Source organism: Zeus faber, assembly GCF_960531495.2.
Source record: "Zeus faber genome assembly, chromosome: 7".
In the NCBI taxonomy this organism is placed as follows: domain Eukaryota; kingdom Metazoa; phylum Chordata; class Actinopteri; order Zeiformes; family Zeidae; genus Zeus; species Zeus faber.
Genome location: NC_137203.1, coordinates 1,474,392 through 1,487,186, shown reverse-complemented (window position 1 = coordinate 1,487,186; position 12,795 = coordinate 1,474,392). Strand labels below are relative to the sequence as shown.

Genomic DNA, 12,795 nt, shown 5'->3' with positions numbered 1-12,795 from the left:
CCTGATCACCGACTGCGATGAGAAGGCCTACCGCGAGGAGGTGGCTGACATGTAACTCTGGTGCCAGGACAACAGCCTCCACCTGAACGTCAGCAAAACCAAGGAGCTGATTGTGGACTTAAGGCGAGGATCACAATCGAGGACGCACGCGCCCTTGGTGATTAATGGGACTTCTGTCGATAGGGTGAGCAGCTTCAGATATCTGGGAGTCCACATCACAGAGGACTTAACATGGACTGTTCACACAGACACTCTGGTGAGAAAGGCGAGGCAGCGTCTCTACCACCTCAGGCAGCTGAGGAAATTCCGGGTCTCGGTGAGGATCCTCAAGTCCTTCTACTCTGGAGCAGTGGAGAGCATCCTGACAGGCAACATCACCGCCTGGTTCCCTCTATCTATTCCATTTTATTTCATTTTATTTTTATTGTATTTTATTCTATATATTTTTATTTTATTCTATTCTATTCTATTGGTATTCGACTTACTGTATTACGTTTTAGGAGTCAGTTAGTTCGGCTATTAGAAATTTTTCCTAGGACATATTGTGTGTTATCGCCAGGTGCGTTGCATTACATTTCACTGCATATATGTATGAAAGTATGTATATGTAAGTGACGAATAAAAATCTTGAATCTTGAATCTACATTGGTTGATATTATTTTCATAACTGAGTTTTAGTGCTGTTCAATGCTGCCCTTACAAGCCGCGGACGCTCTTGTGTCCCCCCAAAAGGATGGTGAGGTGATGTTTCTCGAGTCATCCCAGCAGGGGGAGACTAACTGCGCTAGGGTCATTTCCCCTTCTTGGAGGACGAATGTTAAATGACTACACTCGGAATGGAGGCTGACCAAGCCCTGTAACTTGATGTCTACAGAGGCGTCACCATCTCCACCGAACGTCAGGACGACTCCGTTGCAGAAGCGCTTGCAGCTGTGGAACTGCACAGACAGCGAGTGCGCATACAACACGTCCAGTGCGTCGTCTCTGACACAGCTGTCAATGATGAGCGAGCCCTGGCGGTAAGCCAGCAGGTAGACGTCATTTCCATGCCCCCCATCAGGTAATCTCCTCCCCAACCTGACACCAGAATGTCATTTCCATCCGAGCCCTTGAGCAAGGCAGATTCATAACCGGACACAAAGACATCAGAGTAGATGCTGCTGATTACGTCCTCCACGTCTTTCAGCACGTCTCCCTCGGCGTTGGCCCAACGGCCGGTTCCGGTCAGGAGGTTGATGTAAACCCCCTTCCCCTTGTCATGATCCCATTGGTACAGAACACTGTCTCTTCCCGGACCCACGTCCACCAGATCTGCCCCCGGTCCCGGACTAAAAACATCCCGGCCGGAGTTTCCCAACATGATGTTGTTTCCTTCCTCTCCGTAAAGAGTGACATCTCCGTAGCCACCGATCAGAATGTCGTTTCCTTTCCCTCCGATCAGAATGTCGTTCCCTTCATCTCCATCCAAGGCATCATCCTTCCCACCGCCGATCAGAACGTTCTGCTGCTCGTTCCCCTGGATGTGATTGGACCGGGCGGGGCAGCCCTGCACCGTGTGCACTGTCGATAGATTTCTCTGAGAGTTGAGATCCAAGTGGCAGTCGACTTGCATTTCTTCCAGGGCCACTTTGAAAGCTTCAATGTGAGGTAAACCAGGATTTGTTTGTTTTATTCTAAAATACACCTCGTCTGAGCTCTGAAAGTCCAGATGTTGGAATTTAAGACCTAGATTGTATTTTTTCAGTTCAAGCGTGATAATTACCCCTTCGTTTGATAGAATATCCATGACAATATCTTCTGGAATAGGTGTAAAGAAAGCCAGTCGTCCAAAACTATGGAATTCAACTGTATGCCCACTGAGAAAGGTCGTGTCAACCAACACAGTGTCTACGATTTCATCCTCCGCAAAGTTGTTAATGAGTAAATTGTGTGAATCTTGTCTTTTAACAATGTAAGTGTCTTCCCCTCCCATTCCAATCATGAGGCCCCCGCCAGTTTAAGGGTCCAGCAGGTTGTCTCTGTCATTGCCTGTCACCACGTCAAAGGAGGATGAGCCATACATTTCAACCACCGAGGAATACAAATCTCCAGCCATTGTCATAATCTGTCCTGTTGTCCTTTGTCGGAAATCCAATTTTTTATGACCTTGGGGACCTGGTTCCCCTGACAACCCCTGAACGCCAGTTCGAATGTCACTCCATCAGCAGTCTGGATCTGAAGATGCTGGGAGTATTGTGATTCGAACCAATCTTTTAAAATTGCAAATGGATCGCTCCCTGAAGTCAAGAGTACGCTTTGTCCCATGCATATGCAACTAATTGCCTCATTTTCTTCTTTGACAAAGATGGTGTCCATGGCCAAATCTGGTGAATAGTTGTTGATGGTTTTGTTTCCGTGCATTGGTGTGATCACATACCAGTCCTCTCCGCCTCGTCCCTCGAGGTAATCCATCCCCTTTCCTGGGATAATTGTGTTCTGGTTCCCCTTGATGACGTCATCTAAGTCTGATCCTCGAACCTCGGTGACGCTGTGGAGAGCTAGCTCCATCTGCAGGTCCACATGCAGGGTGAGGGAGGACTGGCTGTAGTCAATCCTGTGGCTTTGGATGCACCTGGAGAACGGGTTGAGCAGCCTGCAGTCGTCCTTGTTTCCAGAGTGTGAACCTGACCAGGTCTTTTGTGACAACGGCCAAGTGTCGGTCTGCCTCTGACCTGAACCTGAAGTGAAGTGGCTGAAGTGAAAGATATGTTCAAAAAACTCTATTCCTGAATCGAAGGCACAATCATGATGCAGGAGAATTATTAAAAGATCATCGTCCTCGACTCTTACCTCGAGATCGTTAAGGTTTGCCTCTATTATCACAAAGTCTGTGGCTTTATCGGAAGAGTAATTAACAATCACTACTCGAGATTTTTCCCTGTTTTTCACCACATAAATATCCTCTCCTTCTCCACCAATCAAGTGGTCCAGACCTCCACCTCCGTCCATCCAGTTGTTCTCAGCATTTCCTATGAGTGTGTCATTGTAAGGAGATCCCAGAATGCTTGTAACCGTGTGGAGGAATGGCTTGGAGGTGTCCACAGTCTCCCCTTGGAGTCTGGACATCATGTTGATTCCTCTGGCCACCAACTGAACAGACAAAGCCACAGTGGAGGAGATTTCAAATAGAACGCCATCCTTTGACATCATGTTCATATGACGATATGCTTCCCCACGAAAACCAGTCCTGCACCGTGACAGTATGACCGTTCTGATATGCTAATATAATATCATGTCCGGGTTTAGACACATATCTGACTGTAATCATCACTGAAGAGAAGTGTGTCCATGGACTTGGAAGGATCATAGTTGTTGATGACTACTTTGCCTCCTTGATCAGGAATGATGTATGTGTCTTTTCCCAAAGATCCCTCTACGTAACTCCTCTGAGGTCCCAAAAAGAATAAGTCATCCCCTGGCTCACCATAAAGATGGTAGGAATAGCTTAACATGACTTCAATTACATGTTGGTCGTGGGCAGTCTGAACAGCAAAGAAGCGATTTGATTCTCTGTTGCCCCAGTATTTACCACATCTCGAATATGTTAAAGATTTTGAACCTGAAACCACCGTCACAGAGCCAGCCGGTGGGATCTTTTGGAACCTTCTGTAGATGTGTTCTCCAGTCCACCAGGAGGCGCCGTCTCTTCCCTGAGGTCAGCTTCATCTGCTTCCATAAACTGAGTTTAGTGAACGACGAGTCAAAAAAGGGCTGTCATTTAGTTCAGTTCAGTTCCTGTCGTTTAGTTGAGTAAGTAAACAATGAATGACTCAGAAGAGTTGTGAACAACAACCATTCAAACTGTCAAAACTGATTTATTCAGGCAGGGAGAGCGTGAATCACAAAATTATTGACTAAAGTCAATTTTAAGTTTATTTTGGTGGAATGCAAAGTGTAGATCAGCCACATTCAATATGAATCATATCAAAAGCATCTTTTCCACATTTATTTCATCCTCATCATTATTTTCAATTTTCCAGTCCAGATCCAGACTCTGTGAATCGGGATCTGGACCGGGTGGGTTGAGAGTGGAGCTTCAGCCTGTGGAAACAAAACCAACATCTCTTTTTCCGGGGTGACTCCAGACTCATTTAAAGGATTGTGACGAAATTAACAAATCGTTTGCGAGCCGTGCGTTACCGTTTCTAACCCAGAGTAAAAAGCCAAACCTCCATCGTCAAGAGCCACATGTGCAGCGGAGCAGAGACACCACGAGGAGTCGTACTGAACACCTCGGAAGGAGGCTTCCTTCTCCACAACCACAGCAGAGGAGGGAGCGGAACAGGATGTTGAGACACTACGTCACAGGTTAGACTTCCTGCCAATCCAGTGCTTCACCAGCTGGTAGGCGATGGTCTGGCAGGGTGGCAGCGAGAAGGCGGGGCTTCTTGCTCGGAACAGAGCGTCCATCACCTGTAGAGAGAGAGAGAGAGAAACTTTAACTTTTAAGGTTCCTTTATCTTCAGTAAGTCATGTCACAGCAGCAGAAGCTTGATTATGAAGGAAACAATAAACAACAAAAATCAGAGACAACCCACAGGAAAATCACAGGTTAACAATGAGGGAATCATCCTGGACAGAGCACAGCACCTCCCCAACACCCCATACACTCCTGAAAGTGTCCAATGTTCCGGTCAGTTTGTAAAACTCAAACTCCACCCTGAGGCGGCTGAGAGTAGACCATTCGTCATCTGGGCCGGATCCACTGACGCCTCACAGCGTTCTTCTTGCTTTTCCAACCCCTGAAACAGTGTTAGCAGTGTAAATAAGGACCAAAGATAAAGAGTTTAAAAACGAAGCTCTCCCCAAGACCCTGAACCCACCGCTCCAGTAGCCCCAACAGCCCCTGCAGCTGAGGACACAGAACAAACAGGTGCTGCAGCATCTCCCTCTCAGAGTAGAAGATGCATCCCACCCCTGTGCTGAGACACAAATGCCACATCTCACCCCTTGTGCTGGGATCCAGGCGTGCCAGATACCCGTTTGTAGCTAATGCCCCATGTACTATCCTCCACTGGAGGTCCCCTGTCCGTTTGTCCACAGGGGGCTTGTACAGAGATCGCCAGCGTCCGTCTGGAGCGCAGGCTGGAGGAGGAAAGGAGGCCGGAGTCCAGCAGTGGGTTCCCAAACAAAGGCTCCCCAAATAGCCACATCCCAGGTGTAATTGTGGTGTCACAGTGGATCCTAAACCTGCCATGACTGCCGCACTGACTGATAGAAGGAAGTCAGCCCTGTTAAGTCCATCTCCTTGGTTCGCAGCAGGAACAGCTGCTTGTCATAAGAAAGGCGCCCGTCCGCCTCAGCAGCATCTTCGCTGTGTCCAGCCAACTCAGTCCAAAACTGCACATCAGCCTCTGTGTCATTAGGAGGTGGAATGCCGTGACCTTGGATGTAATGTCAATAAGGCCTTGTCCCCCCTCCTGGACTGGCAGATAAAGGGCTGCTGCTCTGATCCAGTGCTGACTGGACCAGAAGAAGTTCACGATGGCCCTCTGGATCTCTGGGCCCTCTGGAACTATACCCTCCCAGTTCTGCATCTAGTACTGCTCCGAGCCTTAAAACACCCCTAAAACCTTCATTCCTCTCTTATCCCACCTCAGGCCCCTGGGTAAACTGGGAGTTGTTTTCCCCTCCCACCTTCCCACCTGCAAGGCCTAACATTTTTCCGAGTTTACCTTAGCATGGGGGATGGTAGCTCAGGAGGTAGAGCTGGTGGTCTAGTCATCTAAAGGTTGCTGGTTGGATCCCAGGCTCCTCCTGCTAGCATGCTGTAGTGTCCTTGAGCAAGACACTTAACCCCTAATTGCTCCTGGTGGCTGCGTCCGTCGGTGTTTGAATAATTGTAAGTGGCTTTGGATAAAAGCGTCTGCTAAATGTAATGTAATGTTAGCAGATCAGGCCTTCTGATACATTCCTAAGCAAACTACTAACCTCTGGACATCATGCTGGTTATTAATAAAAACATTGACATCATCTGCGTAAGCGGCGACGGCCAGTTGCGGCCCCTGTGGTAGCCCCGGTAGGAGAGCCTGTTTCTTAAAATGTGCAGAAGAGGGTCTATAGCAAGGAAGTAGAGTTGCCCAGAGATGGGACAGTCCTGCCTTTTCCCTCTCTCTACAGGGAGTAGACGGCTCAACCCCCAACCCGCCTTGATCATGCAGGATGCTCCGCTGTAAAGGAGCTGCACATAGTTAAGAAACCCTTCCCCAAACCCAAATGCCTTCAAGGTTGAAAATAAAAAGCCATGGTCCACACGGTCGAAAGCTTGGGTAAGACACCAATATCGATGTTATTGAAATTACACAGGTCAAACAAATCCCTCATTAAAAAAAAATTGTCCTTGATAGATCTGCCTGGTACGCAGTAAGACTTGTCTTTGAAGAAGAAAGAGTCTTTATTAGTCACGCAACACACCACACTACAACACATGCTTGCACACACACACGCTTTTGATGGTGGCCGGTGAAATGGATCCTCTGCATTGAACCATCCTGGCTTGTCCTTCCTCCGGGGCCACAGCCAGGAGCAGTGGGCAGCGTACGTGGACGCGCCCGGGGACCAGGTGATAAGTGTCCATCGCTGGTCAGACCATGATGGGTGCATGTTTTTGGTGGGGGTCCTTACTGACGTGAGGTGGAGGAAACCCCATGTGAGCACGGGGAGAACATGCAAACTCCACACAGAAAGGCTCCTGTTTGGGAGATAACCCACCGGAGCACGGTGCCAACAGCGCCCCAGGCGGGAATTGAACCCAGGACCTTCCTGCTGTGAGGCAGCAGTGCAATGCACACCGAGGACTTTTGATAAGAGTTTGTAGTCTGTGCAAAACAGTGCAACAGGTCTCCAGTTTTTGAGCAAAGCCAAGTCTCCTTTCTTGGGTATCAGAGAGAGGGCTAGACGGGGAGAGGTAGTGCACCAGTCTGCACAGACTCTGGCAGCACCTGGTATAGATCGTCTCCTAGCAAGCTCCAGAAACGCTTGTAGAACTCTGTAGGCAGACCATCTATTCCAGGAGCGCGCCCAGACACCAGCTGGCCCACAGCAAAGGTGAGCTCCTCCATTTCGATGGCAGCGTCCAAGGTGTTCCGCTCCCCGACCTCCAACGGAGGCAGCCGCTGAAGGAGCTCGGCGACACACAGTCACAGTCCTCCGCCCTGTAGAGGGTGGTGTAGAAGGCCACCGCATGCTTCCTCATCTCCGCCGGGCTGGTGGTCACCCTGCAATCCGGAAGACGGAGACAGGCCATCTGTCTGGACTGCTGAACAGCCTTCTCCAGGTTGAAGAAGTAGGAGCTGGGGGCGTCCATATCCCTGATGCTGAGGTAGCGAGCCCTGACCATGGCACCCTTCACTCTATCCTGGAGGAAAGTGCTCAGCTCCTGCCTCTTCTCCTGCAGCCTCCCATCAGCAGGGGCGCTGCCACTAAGGAGGCTTCCCTCAATGTCCCTGATCTCCTGCTCTAGTGTTTTTATGGCCTCCTTAACCCTGCTGGTGGAGTGAGCACAGTGCTGTTGGCAGAAGATACGGATTTGGGCTTTGCCTACCTCCCACCACTGACCCATGGAGCTAAAGTCGCCCTTTCTGCTCCTCCAGGTTTCCCAGAATAATTTTAAGCTACTGCTAAAAATGCCGTCTTGCAGCAACTTTACATTAAAATGCCAATAAGAAAAGTTTTTGATACTGGGTACAGTGCAGAGCAAAAGAGTGACAAGGTGATAATCTGTGGAACCTACAGGGTAAATGGAACTGCTTAGTAACCTGGATCTGAGTGTGTGTGATATGTAAAGCCTGTCCAGCCGAGCTGCACTGACCCTATAGTCTAAAACCTTCACTCATGTTACTGTCTGTCTGTCGTATGTCTCAATGTGTCCATGAGGTCATGGTGAGCTGTAAGTTCAGATGGAAGAAACTCTGTGGGGTTCCTCACTGGTCTTATCCAGACTGTAGTCCAGTGTACAGTTCCAGTCCCCACCCATCACAATGTAGTCACTCTGTGCTGCAACATTTCCTTTCATTTTTTTTAAAAGCTCCACCCTCCGCGTAGCCTAGATTGGGAGCATATACATTAATAAAACAGAAGGTAGAACCTCCTGCCTCCACCCAGACCATCTGAGCTCTACCTGCTTCTATCTCGGTGCTGGTCAGAACCCTGATGTCTGACCCTTTTGAAAGGAGGATCGCTGTCCCTGCACTGAAATTGGTTCCATGGCTGAGAGACAGCTGCCCCCCCCCCACCACCGGGCCCAGTCCACCTCGATGGCTGCATCACTGTGTGTTTCTTGCAGAAATATCACGTCCAACTTTTTTTGCTGAATTAATTCAGCTGAATTAATTGAATTAATTTCCTGAATTCCCCGCCACTGGAGCCAGGCTCCGCTGCGCCCCCCACTGCAGCTCTCCCTCCAGTGCCGCCACCGATAGTCTCCTCGGGTCGATCCGGGCCAGGCGGTGGCGGCGGCGTAGGGACAGTCTGCCCACATCAGTCCGCAGTCTGTGCGGACATGCGACGCGTATGTGTCCCACCTCTCTACAGTGAAAACATTTAACATTCACTGAACTGGCATAGACCATGTAGTAACCATCCCCATGTTTTATCTTGGAGGACACCTCCAGGGACAGGGCGCTAAGCAGCATGAACGCCTCACTCTTCAGGGACTGGACGTGCGTCAGTTTATCATCCTTACAACCTAGGTTCACGGTGCGGAAAACGCCATCTTCCCGAAGCGCTGCAGCTCTCGCTCCAGCAACTCATTGGGGACAAAGGGGGGGACTCCCGACACCGTGACCCAGGTGGAGGGCACGGCCAGCGGGGACACTTGGAGATACGTGTCATTAATAAAGACGCCATCTGGATCGGCCGGTAGACAAAGCGCTCCTCCTTTACAAACACCACCACAGCTTTATTCAGCCTGGAGGCAAAGGACGGATTACAATGTCCGATCTGCTGCCCCTGCACCAGCAACACACACACACACACACACACACACACACACACACACACACACACACACACACACACTTTAAACTTTGAAGACAAACCTTCCCTACATACGTACAGTGGGGCAAAAAAGTATTTAGTCAGCCACCAATTGTGCAAGTTCTCCCACTTAAAAAGATGAGACGCCTGTAATTTTCATCATAGGTTCACTTCGACTATGAGAGACAGAATGGGGGGAAAGAATCCAGGAAATCACATTGTAGGATTTTTATTGAATTAATTGGTAAATTCCTCGGTAAAATAAGTATTTGGTCACCTACAAACAAGCAAGATTTCTGGCTTTCACAGACCTGTAACTTTTTCTTTAAGAGGCTCCTCTGTCCTCCACTCGTTACCTGTATTAATGGCACCTGTTTGAACTCCTTATCAGTATAAAAGACACCTGTCCACAACCTCAAACAGTCACACTCCAAACTCCACTATGGCCAAGACCAAAGAGCTGTCCAAGGACACCAGAAACAAAATTGTAGACCTGCACCAGGCTGGGAAGACTGAATCTGCAATAGGTAAGCAGCTTGTTGTGAAGAAATCAACTGTGGGAGCAATTATTAGAAAATGGAAGACATACAAGACCACTGATAATCTCCCTCGATCTCGGGCTCCACGCAAGATCTCACCCCGTGGGGTCAAAATGATCACAAGAACGGTGAGCAAATATCTCAGAACCACACGGGGGGACCTAGTGAATGACCTGCAGAGAGCTGGGACCAAAGTAACAAAGGCTTCCATCAGTAACACACTACGCCGCCAGGGACTCAAATCCTGCAGTGCCAGACGTGTCCCCCTGCTTAAGCCAGTACATGTCCAGGCCCGTCTGAAGTTTGCTAGAGAGCATTTGGATGATGCAGAAGAGGATTGGGAGAATGTCATATGGTCAGAAACCAAAATAGAACTTTTTGGTAAAAACTCAACTTGTCGTGTTTGGAGGAGAAAGAAAGCTGAGTTGCATCCAAAGAACAACATACCTACTGTGAAGCATAGGGGTGGAAACATCATGCTTTGGGGCTGTGTTCTGCAAAGGGACCAGGATGACTGATCCGTGTAAAGGAAAGAATGAATGGGGCCGTGTATCGTGAGATTTTGAGTGAAAACCTCCTTCCATCAGCAAGGGCATTGAAGATGAAACGTGGCTGGGTCTTTCAGCATGACAATGATCCCAAACACACCGCCCGGGCAACGAAGGACTGGCTTCGTAAGAAGCATTTCAAGGTCCTGGAGTGGCCTAGCCAGTCTCCAGATCTCAACCCCATAGAAAATCTTTGGAGGGAGTTGAAAGTCCGTGTTGCCCAGCGACAGCCGCAAAACATCACTGCTCTAGAGGAGATCTGCATGGAGGAATGGGCCAAAATACCAGCAACAGTGTGTGAAAACCTTGTGAAGATTTACAGAAAACGTTTGACCTCTGTCATTGCAAACAAAGGGTATATAACAAAGTATTGAGATGAACTTTTGTTATTGATCAAATACTTATTTTCCACCATAATTTGCAAATAAATTATTTAAAAATCAGACAATGTGATTTTCTGGATTTTTTTTCTCATTTTGTCTCTCATAGTTGAGGTTTACCTATGATGAAAATAACAGGCCTCTCTCATCTTTTTAAGTGGGAGAACTTGCACAATTGGTGGCTGACTAAATACTTTTTTGCCCCACTGTACATATAATCTGATCTAAGGTTAAGTAGTGATATGTTCATATACCACTACATATATATAATAAATGTCTGGATAGATTAATACATTTTCCTGCTCTTCACATTTGGCCTGCAGGGTCAACTGAATGCTTCCTCTTCCCATTGCAGAACAACATCATTGGATTTGCAGCAGTTTTCTCTTAATGAAAAGGCTCGACTAAAATAAAATCAATATAATATGATGACCTGCTGCCGTGGGAACCAGCGTGCCTCCTCAATCTCGCTCTCGTCGGCCTGGATGTGGGTGGACAGGGCGGCGGCCAGGCAGCCCAGCATCAGGTTGGACGGCATAGGCCACGGTTGGCACGACACGTAGTGGACGGAGCCGACCTTCACCCCGCTCTCCTCCTCCACCTCCCTGCGCACGGCTGCCTCCATCGTCTCACCTGGGGGCGGGAGGGTGGAGGACACTTTTTGTTGGCAGTTGTTAAATCTTCCTCTGAAAAGTTGTGTGTTTCTGTGTGCGTCCATGGTACCTGGCTCTATGAATCCAGCCAGGCAGGAGAACATCCCCACAGGGAAGATCTTCTTCCTTCCCAGCAAGCACTGCTGACCATCGGGATGGATCACCAGCATGATGACCACGGGATCTGACACACACACACACACACACACACACACACACACACACACACACACACACACACACACACACACACACACACACACACACACACACACACACACACACACACACACCTATTAAATACTAACCAGCGGGGGCAGGATCCAACCGGCTCCAAGATATTGTGGCTGTATCGCACTGTTATTGGACCGTTACACCCCTTGGGGGAGCTGTTGAGTAGTTTAGTATGGTTTTAGAGGGCAGTGCGGGTGGGGAACTCACCCACTCTAGGGTAGGAGGTGTTGTGGACCCCCTGCTGGCTCCTGCATTGTGTGTTGGTGCAGCTCCGCTTGTAGCCTCCCTCCTCCAGACTGGTGCTGCCGCCGCACGTCGGGCAGAAGCTGTAGCGGCTGTGCCAAGCTAGCACAGCCCGCGCCTGGGCTAGGATACCTGGTGGGTGGAAGGTTTCATCTGTTATTGTAATGCACACTGACTGTGTGCCAGCTGTAACACGGTTATACGTTGCTTTTCAGCGCAGTAAGAAAAAAAATTCCTGAGTCCTACCGGCTTCATCCTCGCTGAGCTTCAGCAGGTCTCTGTTCAGGCTCTGAGGGAAGAAGCCCTTCGCGTCTCCGCACAGTTTCAGCAGAAGTGACGGATCTTGGTCAGAGTTGATGGCGAACCAGGCGGGAGGTTCCACGACACCCTCCTCCACCTGGGGAGTGGAGATGGAGGAGGAGGAGGAGGGCCTCTTCCTCTTCGCCACACCCAGGAAGATCAGCACAGAGCCGGGCTTCTGGATCAGCTCGTTCACCTCCTGGTAACTGAACCGACACAGCTGGCTCTCATTCTGTCAGAACCAGAAGAAGAGCTTCATATATACAAACAATAAGCACCTACCGCATGTTCAAGACAAACTGTGCAGGATGTCAACCCATAGCATGAGATGGACGTACAGATCATGATGAGCAGGACCTCACCACTGGATACTGATCCAATCTGATATAATGACACGGCTCACAATACGATTCTATATCCATATATTGATATTTTATACACAATCAGAACTTTATGTCTACACCGTCTGCTGTCAGGTGATGATTGACCACTGGCTGGACCAGCTGTGGACTAGTAGATGGACCAGTAGAAGGACCAGCAGGACCGTTACCGTGGTACCGGCGTCCTGCGTCCGCAGCAGCGGGCTGAGGTCTGAGAAGAGCAGGAAGACGGAGTTGGGGCATCGCTGCTGCCGCTGCAGCCAGGCTGCGTCGCTGCGACGCTCGCTGCAGCGCACCAGCGCTTCGCGGCTGAAGTAGCCCTCCTGCGGCAAGGCGCCCGGCGGCGGAACAAGCTGGCACCCGCCCCCCATCCGGGCCAGCAGGTGGGCGATGTGGGTGTGGCCCCAGAACCGGGCGATGTCATAGGCCGTCTGGGACGAGCGGTTCAACACCAACTGGTCACAGCTGGAGGAGAGAAAAGGCGAGAGCTGGACTCAATCGGG

The 12,795-nt window shown here is 49.6% G+C and overlaps 1 protein-coding gene across 1 annotated transcript in view; it reads right to left on the bottom strand.

Moving 5' to 3' along the window:
* Positions 1-3,834: 3,834 nt before the first annotated feature.
* The window catches only part of nudt12 (nudix (nucleoside diphosphate linked moiety X)-type motif 12), a 12,331-nt gene continuing 3,370 nt past the window's right edge, over positions 3,835-12,795 (bottom strand). The window contains exons 3-8 of the mRNA XM_080003270.1: positions 12,463-12,757; positions 11,859-12,144; positions 11,577-11,744; positions 11,206-11,319; positions 10,916-11,115; positions 3,835-4,452 (exon numbers count right to left, since the gene is read on the bottom strand). Of these exons, the coding sequence (XP_079859396.1) occupies positions 4,342-4,452; positions 10,916-11,115; positions 11,206-11,319; positions 11,577-11,744; positions 11,859-12,144; positions 12,463-12,757 (1,174 nt within the window). The 3' untranslated portion in view covers positions 3,835-4,341. The remainder of the gene's footprint in view (positions 4,453-10,915; positions 11,116-11,205; positions 11,320-11,576; positions 11,745-11,858; positions 12,145-12,462; positions 12,758-12,795) is intronic.